Here is a 13,242-nt window from a genome sequence, read left to right as displayed (position 1 = left end):
TGTTCAGTTCTAGCCGACGATCGGAAGAAATGGCACCTCATGCCTAAAGATTCAGACATTACAATTCTTGAGACTGTAAAAGATATATTGAGCCCTGTCAGCTCTTTCACTGATGCCCTTAGTGGTGAAAAGCACACCACACTCTCCTCTGTCCTGCCCCTAATTTGGAAGTTATCTTCAACTTTGACCATTGAGGAAAATGACAGCCTCCTCAAATGTGAACTTAAAGAAAATATTGGTACAGATCTCAACGAACGATATAACGACGTCGACGGGGCTCTGCAGCTGGTGTTGAACACAGCCACGTTTCTCGACCCAAGGTTCAAGGACAGTTTTGTTATGTTAAGAGACGAGGTCAAACGAAATCTGATGGACACTCGCACTGAAACAGGAAGACAAACACCCGCTCCTCCTCCTCCATGTGCCACTGCCATGCAACCACTACCACTACCAGGCGTACCAGCGAAGAAAAGTAGAACGGATCTGAAGGGACTGTTAACCAGCATACAGGGGGAAAAGAAGGGTCAACATGGTGGTGGCGAGGATGCAGAGGACGCAGAGGCTGAACTAAAAAACGAGTTCACAATATATGAAAAGATGCCTGAACTCAGCGCAGGAGACGACCCACTCGCATGGTGGAGGACACATGAGAGAACTTTACCTCACCTTGCCCAGCTGGCGAAAAAGTATTTGTGCATCTCTGCTTCAAGCTCAGCTTCAGAACGTGTATTTAGTACGTCAGGGCTCATTTGCAGTCCAAGAAGGGCACGGCTTACAGAGGAGCACATTGACATGCTGGTGTTCCTAGCAAAAAATCTGAAAGTTGTAAAGAAACTTTAGGCTAGTACATTATTACACTACTTGCACCACCTTATGTGTGATTAGTCTGAGGCCGTTGAATAAGTGCACTACCTATTTAAAAAAAAATTTACTTGAAAATGCACTTTTTTTTTGTACTTGCACTTTAGTGCCTTTTGAATGTGTGCTTAATGCAAAAAAGTTTGAATTATTGTTTTAGTCATTCTGCTGTCTAAATGCCCTACCTCAAGAAGAATATTGTTTAATTTGCTAGTTGCTGGCTGCTACTTGAAAATGCATAAGATTGCAGTTTTTTTTTTTTTACTTGAGGCCTTTATATAAGGTATGATAAGGTATAAGTACTAAGTAGGTATTGTGCATCGTTCGGTTAGAGTCCTACAGTTATCAGTACCCCCATCGTTCCTGACGTTATCTGGACGCTTATCCAGGCTGGTCAGACCCCTAGTGGTGATTGCATCCGAGGAGCTCCGGGTCAAGAGCGACTGGACCTGTATATTGGATTACTCTACCCGACGACGGCGAGCCTTCCACGGCTCTTATGCTTTATGTGTATCACTAGGTAATGTAGAAGGTATGAGAAGGTGGTATGAGAAGGTATTAGAAGGTGGTATGAGAAGGTATTAGTAGGTGGTATGAAGGTATTAGAAGTTGGTATGAGAAGGTATTAGTAGGTGTAGGTGGTATGAGAAGGTATGAGAAGGTGGTATGAGAAGGTATTAGAAGGTGGTATGAGAAGGTATTAGTAGGTGGTATGAGAAGGTATGAGAAGGTGGTATGAGAAGGTATTAGTAGGTGTAATGAGAAGGTATTAGAAGGTATTAGAAGGTGGTATGAGAAGGTATTAGAAGGTGGTATGAGAAGGTATTAGTAGGTGTAATGAGAAGGTATTAGAAGGTGGTATGAGAAGGTATTAGTAGGTGGTATGAGAAGGTGGTATGAGAAGGTATTAGAAGGTTGTATGAGAAGGTATGAGAAGGTGGTATTAGTAGGTGTAATGGTATGAGAAGGTAATGCACTACCTAAGAAGAACTTGACTTGAAAATGCATAAGATTGCACTTTTTTCTTACCCTGCCTTTTGAATGTGTCCTTATTGTTTTCACTAATGCAAAAAAAAGTTTTAATTATTGTTTACTACTACTAGTACTAGTAATTTTGCTGTTGTGAAGTTATATATGTTACACATATAGCCCTCGCCCTGTTATCTTTATCAAAACTGTTACCAACTGTAATACAAACAGTTCAGTTTGTCAGGTACATGCAACACAGATTACAGTGAGTGTTTACATCTGTCTGCTTGAGAAAATACTATGTTCTAACTTCTGCATCTGCAATAAAAATGATTGAAGTGAGATGAACAGTTCTTTTTAAATGTGTGATCTAAAGATAAACAAAGGGTTTTAAAAGTGTTATATTTATCTTATCTTATAGTACCAGAGAGAAGCTGAGGAGAATCAACCAGCAACAAAAGCTAAATTTGTTTAAAAAAAAAAAAAAATATATATATATATATATATAATTTTTTTTTTTTTTTTTTTTGATATCGAAATGGTATCGAAGTATCGATACTTTTCAAGGTATCGTATCGAAGTCGAAATTCCAGTATCGTGACAACACTAATTTGTAGTTATGGCGTTACGTTTAGGCATTATGTGGGCAGTTATCGTAAGAATCATATACAATGCTTATATATGCTTGGTGGGAGTGTAACTGCAGGAGTGTCATAGTGTAATTCTAGTTAGCTGCAGTGTGATGTCATAATAGATCGCCCTGTGTGTACGGTCCTGCTGCCTTGTGATGTCATAATAGATCGCCACTAGTGTATAAATATTGAGACCCTATAAGGTTCGTCCCTTCACTTCTTCACCATCTTCAGACAAGCCACATCGACACCAAGCTCCATAACAGTCCTCTCATATTGCATGCAGTCAATAAGGTACGTTTGGGGCCGTACTGCGCTTGTAGTTAAGTTCAGTGGGTTAACAACCACCCTTGTAACGACCGATAAATTGTATGTATGTTGTTATGGTTTGATCCGTGATTGATTGTATTTCATGTATGTTTTCACAGTTTTACGGTTCGGAATAAAGATGTTCTCTTCGAACGGAAATAAAGCCAATCAGTAAACATCAAAGACGAGTTGCTTCATCATTGCAAGAGGGACAGTTACACTAGACAATACATTTGAATGCAATCTAATCCCCGATATAGTAAATGGGACATGGCGTTTACATGTGCCAAATGAAAGGGAATAATCTAGCTAACCTAAGTAACATTGGATGATTAATATGCATGTTAAAGGGGAAAGGCCAGGGGTGAAAAGTAATCCATTCAGTTACAAAGAGCAGAGAGAACCTACTTCCCACGTGTTTGCTCAGGCAGCAGTTGGACCAGCCAGCACATGTTGTGGTGGTCCGCTGTCAGGTCAGTGAGGGCCAGACAGATCCTGGGCAGCTGGGGAGGACAGAAGCATATCGTAGATGCATGTGAACACATACCAGGAGCCATGTGCATCATAGCAAAACCCCTGACTTTCTGCAATTTGAGAAAGAAGTAGGATGTCGCCCATGGAGAAAATTAACTAGGCTTATATATATATATATAATAAAAAAAATTATATATAAATAAAACCCATTTAGTAAATGTTGGCATATCAGTGCCCACATTCACATAAAAAAACAAAAATGTGTGTTATCAAGTGTTACATGTGTTAACATTATAAACTCACACAGCAGCTATTTTTAGGTTTCACTTTCACTTAAGTTTTAACTTCACATGGGGGAGAAAGGAGGCTCTAGAGATTATACATGTTACACAACTCTTGTCTGTCCAACAAATGGATACTAGTCATTGAAAATGTATTAAAGGGGGGGGGGGGGGCAGGTGGCGCACGGAGATTACGTTCGTCACCAACACCGGGAGACACTGGATTTGCCTGTTCGAATCCAGCTCCCGGCGTTGCTATCAGCTTGGCTGGCCTCTCACACTGATACAATTGGCTGTATCAGGGGGTGGGTCCTGGGCGTTGTGGACAGCGACCCCTACAGTTCGGTCGGGGCGCCTGCTCAGCAAGGGTTGGAACTAAGGAGAGATAGTGTGGCCTCCCACACGCTACACTCTCCCCGGTGAGAACCTGCGCGGCCAGGTTGGCCTGCCCCAGGCTGCACATGCGTCGGAGGAAAGCATGCAACAGTCTCCGGTCTCCCGGACCAACAGTAGGGGAAAGTACGCAACAACCAGGAAGGGTGGGATGGGAGAAAAATCGGGAAAAAGGGGGGGAGAAAGATAAAATAAAAAAAAATAAAAAGTATTAAAACAGACGTAGACAGACAGACACAGTGGATCAATGTAGCCGCATAACGTTCAAGATCAAAGTAACTGCACTAGTCCTTACTGGAACTCTGCACTTATATATGTATATATATATACCGGTATATATATTTAAATGATTAATCCTCCACTGCACTGTTTTGTTTGTTTGTTTATTTACACATATAAAAACAATTACATATATAATACAATATAATCCACAAGGGATGTGTAGGAGAATTGCGTAAAAACCCTCTAGGGGCTTGCATGTGGCATTCACCAGAAAGCAAAATTACACTGGTATTATATCAAGATAAAATATAAAAATATAAAATCGCCCCCCTGTGTCTGTGTTTGTCGTTACTGTGAAAAAAGAAATGAAAAATGCATACACTGTAATGCTGCAACAATTACCAATGTGTTTTTACACAAATGGCTTAATAAAGGAATTTGAATCTGAATCTAAGTAAGCGCTCTACAGATATTGAGCGTCATTTTGTAAAACGTCCGGTGTCACCGGAGTCATCATGAGTTTATTAATCAAAGATTCAGTGGTAAGTAACCCCTAGTGCTGAGCCTGCCTCGTCCTCTGACCACTAGGGGGCGGCGATACTGCATCCGAGGGGGCTGAGGTTGAACCCATCTGTTTAAAAAGGCCTTTGACTGTTAGCTTTTAATTTTTATTTTCTTGTGATATTATTATTTAATTTCTTGTGCCGTTGTTTTTAATTTTCTGTTTATACTATGTTTTTAACTATGTTCTATTTGTATCTTATTTTTATTCAGTTTTTTTTTTTTACTAATAATTATTTTATTTTTTAACTAACCCTGTAGCACTTTGGGATCCCAGCGAGCAAAAAGTGCAATACAAATTCAATTTATTATTATTATTATAATTATTAATAACTGACCATGGCGTCCCACTCCCGGATGTTGTTGATGATGTTGTGCTGCAGAGCGCCGAGGTCCACGCTGGGCCTGAGGGCGAGCTGCGTGGCCAGGCCCACCCGGCTGCTCACGGTGAGCAGCAGCAGCAGCTCGGTGTCGCTGTAGGCCCGCGGACACACCGCCATGCAGTACGCCAGGTACTGCGGACCGGGACAGAGGAGGAGGAGCAGCGCGTTAAAGTGACACTCCTGCACTGGGTTGCTGCACCAGATATAGGGTGGAACTATTCAGATAAGTTTGTTACTTATCTCCACGGTGCAACCACTTTTATTTTCAGGGTATTTGCCGGTTTCAACAAGTTCAATTTAAGACTTTTTTAAATACCAATGTCACGACCATACTAGCAAAAAAAAAGAAAAAAAACAGATAGCGCTTGCAAGGCTATTTAAATCCTTGCGTGTTCCATACAAGCTTTCACCAGAGGCACCAGGCTCCCGGTAGCCCAGCAAAAAAGTATTTGAATACAAAAACATTTAATATACGGTAATATCTCCTGATATCTCAATAAAGTTATATATCACAATATAGTATGTTTTCTGTAAATTCAATAGAACATTGGTCTACAAAATAACCACATACTTCATGAATACTTTTTGATAATCCTGAGTGTGAACTAAATGGAAATGAAAGGCACGCACACACACACACACACAGAACACATCTCTCACCTCAGCATCTCTTTCGATCACAGCTTTCACCCATCTTAAGCAAAACCAATAATTTCCACAGATGTGATTTCAGAGTGGGTGATGAATTAGCAATAATCCTCTCGATAAAGTAAAATCAGATGCAACCGAATAACACCTCAGCTTGAGTCGAGTGAAAACGGATGACTGATGAGCTTTTAACACTTTGACTGCCACTCACGGCTAATCTCGGGTTTACGATAGTTACGTTGAAAGCCACTCACGAGATTTCTCGTAATAATTTTTTTTTAGCATCCGAAATCATCACGTGAGCCTACCCTAGCCTACCCAAGGGCCGCCGGCGATCAGATGTGAAAAAAGTGCCCCCTATCGTCTCCCAGATGGTAAATGGTCAATGGAATGGACTCAATGAAAATGGATGGGGAAAAGAAATATTCCAGTCCACATTTTCCAGTCCACTGATGCAGCCGGGGTTACCAGAGTTCATTCTGGATCCTCTGAGCCCCGCTGATCATGAGTTCTACTGTATACACGTTAGATCTATACACTTATGGATTTTTTTTTTTCAAGTACAATCATACATTTTATTGTAGAATCAATATGCTACTGTCCATCCAGTATATTTAGAAAGCAAAAGATACATGCTGATAGATCAGAACAAAAACCAAAACAAACGAATACAAGACAAGTCATTAATTTCAATGAATTGTGTGAAAGAGTTCATCATATGAAGAGTCCCCTCACTCCTCCTCTAAAGACACGCCCACCACCGCCAAACTCACCCCACCCCCACTCCACCCCTGCCCCTCCTCCCAATGGGTGTTTTCTGTTTGTGTTCCGTGGATGTTTTTTTTGGCTTGTTTGGGACAATGGGGGCCCCGCAACTTACAACAATGGCACTCGCGTCAGAGCCAGCTTACTACACAGCAGCCCTTTTGGGACACTTTCCCGGAAACGGAGAGAGAGGGCTTCTGGCCTGGTTCCCATTTCCTGAATGTGGGAGACGAGGGCTGGGAGAAAAGGCCATGAGGGAGGGAAGGGAGGCGTGGGGGTGGAGAGGATCTCCCAGAGAGAAGGCAGGGTCTGGGAGAGTTTCACAATGTTTCCCAGAATGTGCGAAGAGTCTTATGCGAGGTGTCCTCGGAGTGAAAACAAACCTTAAGTCAAAATAGATTGGATACTCAGAGAAAGAAGAGTGAATAGTTTCCTTTCCTTAAAAACACAAGTAACACTTACTACTTTAGTAGGCACAAATAATTACCTACACAAAACAAAACAAAGCATAGGGAACTTTTAGAGTTAGATGTTGGCAGGTAGAAGTTGGGGATTTGAAAGTCAAATATATTTCCTAATGTAGTCATTAGGAAGAAGTAGAAGCCATTCTGGAAGGGTTTCCCTGCACTGAGACATGAATAACTATTTAGTTTATATAGTTCCTCATTAGTTCCTACTTAATCATTATTATTGCGCCCCCCCCCCTGTAAAGTTGATTGTTAATAAATGAAGCTGTTGTGATAGACGTTCATGTCATGCATTTTTTAAGTCATTGGAGCACTACGTCAAGACTAGGTAAACAGGAATATTAGATCTATACACTTATCGATTTTTTCGAATGGTGATCAGGAATTGGAATATACCATTTGGATACCATCTGATGTCAGGTAAGGAATCTATGTTATCAGTGTTAGGATAATCACTCGTTTTCGAGGAGATATAAGCTTTTTTCTGATATGTGCTCTATCGGTTTCACTGTAAAATCCATGAGGAAATGAAAACGGCTATTATCAGTGCGCGCCTCGAACGTGCGTGTGTGTATACTATTGATCATCTAGCTTTTATTTGAAAACGATTCATAAATAAGCCGACAAATATCAACGTTCTGGAATATTCCAGTAAAAGGCGATTATCACAGAATGGGCTGTTTTTCACCTGAAAACGGGCGCTTTTCAAAACGCTCTCAAACGGAAATGAAGCGATAAAAAACCAATCTGCCTTGACAACACTGACTGGAAAATGATTATTTGATAAGCGACGGGCAGATTAGACACATAGCCATAATTTAAAACATAGATTAGGCGATATTAACTAACTGAGGGGTACAATTCCCTGACTGTATTGATAAGTATGGTATTATTAAACCACTACCGCTTGTACTTTAACTTCTGGCCATCCAGTACATGATATAGATATGATGAACACTTTCCCACCTGATGAAACGAAGTCCACACAAATGTATAAATCGAATATTTTATATAGCAAAGGGTATATACAACGTTCACTTGATGACATTTATGATTTGAAATGCACTTGTATGGCAAATGAGTATTCGTAGGTAAATCAACATTGAATGTCCAATCTCTGGTTACGCAGGGAGCAAATATACAACCTGGTTCTTTAGGGAACTATAGCGATGGTACTTAAATGATTATAGCTGGATACACTAAAGGGGGGGGGGTCCCGCTGGTTGTAAGACAGTAGGGGGGGGGGGTTAGAAGAGCCGCTGGCGGTATCCCATCTGGCCGACGATTTCTTGGGAGAATTCAAAGTCTTGAACACGGTGCCCACAGAACCTCGGTCCGCAGATGAATACAGCTGGACCCTCTGGTGGACGGTATCTGCCGGTCCACAGATGAAGAGACGTGAGGCGACCTCACTCGGGGTAGAGCGCCGTCTCACCTGGACTCCTCTCCGGGGGGTAGTTCCAACACTCAGCAGTGTTGGCCGTTATCCATGGAATAATCAAAGCACCCAAAGCATGTAGATAATCCAAGCCGTGGAAGGCTCGCCGTCGTCCGGGTAAAGTAATCCAATGTACAGGTCCACTCGTCCTGGCCCGGAGCTCCTCGGATGCAAGCACCACACGTGGTCTGCCCAGCCTGGTTAAGACTCCAGATAACGTCAGGAACGATGGGGGTACTGCTCACTTTATAACTCTAACCGAACGATGCACCATACATAATAGACTATTATTAGCTCAATAGAAATACGTCCAACTCGACGGTATAGTGCCAAACTATGACAATTCAACTATTAATCCACACGATGTCTCAATGCCTATTCTGAGGCCAAGTAGGCCTTACTGCACCACACGTGCGTCGTGGGTGAGGCTTCGCGTCTGTTACTAGGTTGGAGGGTAAAGAACTAATGGACTAAAAGGAAGTTCTACTTTACTTGCGCCATATATATATGCGCTGTGAACAAATAGTACCATTCGTATTTCGCCAGACGTATTCCTACGCGGAACCGGGCTTGCCACGACATGTTGGTCGGCACGATTGAACTTGAACCTAGGGGTATGGCTGCTGGCGCCAGGTTCTCGTCCAATGGTAGAATGAAACTATTATGGGCTGTTTAGTAGACTAAAGGGATATTCAGTGCATATTGTACAAGGAATATACAGGGGATATCAAACGATATACAAATACTATTAAATATATATCCATAAATAAATATATATATATTCGGTTTAATCTGATCCTTCACAACATTAACGTTAACATTGGCGCCGATGGTGGCATTCAAGCACTAAGTCGTGCGCCCCCTGGTGGCACTGAAAGTGTTAAAAGCGAAATAAAATAAAAACACAAGTTACAACTGAAGGCTAAATAGTAGGGGTGTAACGATGCGACCTCACAACGATTCATTTCGATTACGATTATTCAGGCAACGATTCAATGCATCATGAAATCTCATTTGACCACGATTCGATTGGATACATTTTCTATTCATTTTCTATCAGTTAATTCCCCCCAAAAATTTGAATACACAAATGTGGCTGGGGGAACTGATTCACTCAGCATGAATGGACTATAGGTCACTAAAAACAATACACACAAAAAAAAAACATTAAAAAAAAAATATTTCTTTTATTTAGATTAATTTAGATTATAATCGATTCTAACATTTTCAAATCGATGCAGTTGAATCGTCACATTAGAATCGATGCATTTCGATGAATCGATGCATCGTTACACCCCTACTAAATAGTGGGTCCTCCTCTAATGGGCCATGAAAGCAGATTTTAATCAATAATAAAAACACGACGTTAGGTGCAGAGCGCTCTGTGCGTTTGCTTGACAAGTCGAGTGGTGAAGTGGTGCGCTTGATCTCCACCACAGGCCAGCTGTTCTGTGGAGTTTCGCTCTGTGTCACGCTGCGCTCGTTTGTTATTCCAGCACATGTGCGTGGGGTCAGGAATGAAGTAAAATACTGACGTATATAGCAATTCTGCAGCTGATTTTGTGACAATAGTGATAGAAACAATAGGAGGAAAATATCTACCAATAGACATTTTTCTCTCGTCTCACGATATATCTCACATCAAACAACTCTAGTTGCCGTCTATTATGGACAAATCCTATGTTCACCCTCTTACAGTCCTAATGTGATATTCCTATACAATAAACCAGTTTACTATGGAACTGAGACTGAGAATAAACTATGCAAAGTAGAGCGATATATGGCTGACTGTATGTATGCCCCTGCCCCCCCCCCCCCCGCCCGCCCCATCTCACCTTTTCTAGAGCGATATATGGCTGACTGTATGTATGCCCCTGCCCCCCCCCCCCCCCGCCCGCCCCATCTCACCTTTTCTTTTTTTGTATTTTCTTTTTTTATTATTTTTTAAACAAACACATAAACAAACATGACAACACACGATAAGATATACAAGCATTAATTGTCAGAGCACATCCAATGAGATCACATTTTAGTTAATTGTCTTATATAAGATATACCCCTAATACCTGTTATCTAAAAAACCTACACACATATGCTCCAGCTCGAACCCCCCCCTCCCGGACCCCACCTTGAGAAGTACCTCCACTATCCCTCGCACCTAACCAGACACTACCATTATAAGCTAGCTTTTATTCTCTCCACCACTTCTAACCACATTGACATTTTGGATTCATTGAGACCCAGAATTCTTGCTGTAGATATTTCTTGATAAATCACATCGAGATATGTAAGAAACCAAACTTTACGGCAAATTTTTTCCGGTTGAAACCAGCGTGATGCGATCAGCTTTTTAGCTACTGTGATACCCGATAAAACCAATCTCTTTAGCTGTGGATTCACTGCAAACTCAAAAACATCATTCAATAGTAATACCGAGGGGTGTACAGGTATATTCCAAGATACGAGTTTTGATAATTGTTGGGTCACATCTTTCCAGAATGCCTTAACTGGTGGGCAGTCCCAATACATGTGCATAAATGTCCCTTCGTCCCCATTTGTACATTGGGAGCATTTGGAGTCTTGTTTAAGCCCCATTCGGCACAGTCTTATAGGAGTCAAGTATGTCCTGTGAATATAGTTAAGATTGATTTGTTGATGATCCGGGTTCCTTGATGTAAGTCGGACATTTGCCCAGGCTCCTTGCCAATCAAAGTCATTTTCCAGGTCTGGTATATCCCTCCTCCAGACAGAGTCTAGTTGGAGGGTTTCATACGAGGACGTTAGTAATTGATGATAAAATTCTGAAACAAAACCTCTTGATGTCTCTCTTTCGTAGAAGAATTTGTGGTATCTGTGGTGTTCAATTGGTCTGTCTAATGGAACACCGTGAGACTTCAAACATAGCTGTAACCGTTTGTAAAAAAGCCATGTGGACTTGGTGAGATTAAATTTTTTGCGTATTTCTTTATCACTACAAAAACCCTGTTTGTTAAAAACATCCCCTAATGAGTGTATGCCTTGCTCTTCCCATATAGGGAATCTTATAGGTCGTTTTTCAATTAAGAGTGCATTGTTATTGAATAAGGGAGTATGATTGTGCCATTTATGTGGGTTAGGATTTTTTTTTTGTGATTCACGCCATATCCGGATCGCATGAGTAATTATGGGGCCAAATTTTCGTTCACAGTGCTTGATTGGTAGTTTAGTGTATGCTATGTCCTTCAGTCTATGTGGGGCTACTATGTTTTCTTCTAATTTTCTCCAGGATACTAATGCTTGGGGTCAAACCATGTTGTCAATGGTCTTAATGTGTACGCCTTAAAATATTGGAAAAAATCTGGAAATGCCATGCCACCATCTGCTATATTTCTCTGTGTGGTGGATCTTTTTATACGTGGTGGTTTGTTATTCCAAATAAATTTGTATGTGGAGGAGTGTAATCTTTTCCAGTAACCCTCTGGAGGGGGTAACGGTAGCATTGAACTGAAGAAGTTGATTCTAGGTAGTACATCCATCTTAACTATTGATATCCGTGCTTGTACTGTGTTTTTAAGTTTTGCCCATCTATCAAGGTCGTCTTTGATTTTGTTTTGGATTTTTGTGTAATTGTGCTTCACCGTTTGTCTTATGGTGGGGAATATTTCCACTCCCAAGCATCTGAAATGTTTTACCATCGGTATCTCTCCTGGGAGGGTTATATCTTTTTTTGCAGGGGTGTTAAGTGGAAGGAAAGCCAACTTCGGCCAATTTATCTTAAATCCCGATAAATCACCAAAGTCCTCAATCAACTTGAGCAGATGAGGCAATGTGGTGTTGGGGTTTTGCATGAACAATATTACGTTGTCCGCATATAAACTAATTTTTTGTTGTGTGCCCTTGATTACGATTGGTTCTATGGATTGGGATTGTCTTATATATTGTGCTAAAGGCTCTAATGATAGATTGAATAGTCCGGGACTAAGAGGACAACCCTGTCTGGCAGAGCGTGATACCGGAAAGATTTTGGAGATGATTGTGCCTGTTGTAATCATGGCCGATGGGTCTTTGTATAATACTTTAATCATATCAATTAATCCTTTTCCTAACCCCATCCTTTCTAATACTGCCCATAGATACGACCATTCCAGCCTGTCAAAGGCTTTCATAGCATCCAGGGATAATAATAATAATAACTTTATTTGTATAGCACTTTTCATACAGAGGTTGCAGTTCAAAGTGCTTCACAACAGTAAAAAATACAGGCATAAGCGAGCATAAAAAGATAGACAGGTAGAATCACAGTGTTTCACATTAGGATCTAGCATCCCAATAGGCTCTCTGCTTATAGTTTTCAGTAACACAAATAGTAAAAATAGTTTAAAATGATTCAGTTTAAAAATAGTAAAATAAAAATAAAATAAAATAAAAATAAAAATTATAAAATAGAACGGACATAAAAAATACAGGCATGAGCGAGCATAGCAAGATATGGCAAGTGACAACAATGCATAAAGTTTACAGACAATCCATGCTGATTGATCTGCCATAAGCAAGTGAAAGTTTACAGACAATCCATGCTGATTGATCTGCCATAAGCAAGTGAAGATTACAGTCTGTTCTAACAAACCAAACTGCCATGTATTAAAGTTTACAGACAATCCATGCTGATTGATCTGCCATAAGCATAAGATTACAGTCTGTTCTAACAAACCAAACTGCTACAGCCAGGACACAGTTAACCTGGTTCTACTAACAGCCAGGACACAGTTAACCTGGTTCTACTACAGCCAGGACACAGTTAACCTGGTTCTACAACAGCCAGGACACAGTTAACCTGGTTCTACTACAGCCAGGACACAGTTA

At 40.9% G+C, this 13,242-nt stretch overlaps 1 protein-coding gene across 4 annotated transcripts in view; it reads right to left on the bottom strand.

Annotated features, from left to right (window-relative positions):
- Nucleotides 1-13,242, bottom strand: part of slf2 (SMC5-SMC6 complex localization factor 2) — a 140,162-nt gene that overhangs the window by 42,113 nt on the left and 84,807 nt on the right. For all 4 annotated transcript variants that reach the window (XM_084322171.1, XM_084322173.1, XM_084322172.1 and 1 more), the window contains exons 14-15: nt 5,038-5,214; nt 3,177-3,271 (exon numbers count right to left, since the gene is read on the bottom strand). In XM_084322171.1, the coding sequence (XP_084178297.1) occupies nt 3,177-3,271; nt 5,038-5,214 (272 nt within the window). The remainder of the gene's footprint in view (nt 1-3,176; nt 3,272-5,037; nt 5,215-13,242) is intronic.

This window comes from Notolepis coatsorum (genome assembly GCF_963971535.1).
Source record: "Notolepis coatsorum genome assembly, chromosome: 9".
Lineage (NCBI taxonomy): Eukaryota > Metazoa > Chordata > Actinopteri > Aulopiformes > Paralepididae > Notolepis > Notolepis coatsorum.
Note: the sequence above shows the minus strand (reverse complement) of the source record. Positions and strands in the feature narration are given on the sequence as shown.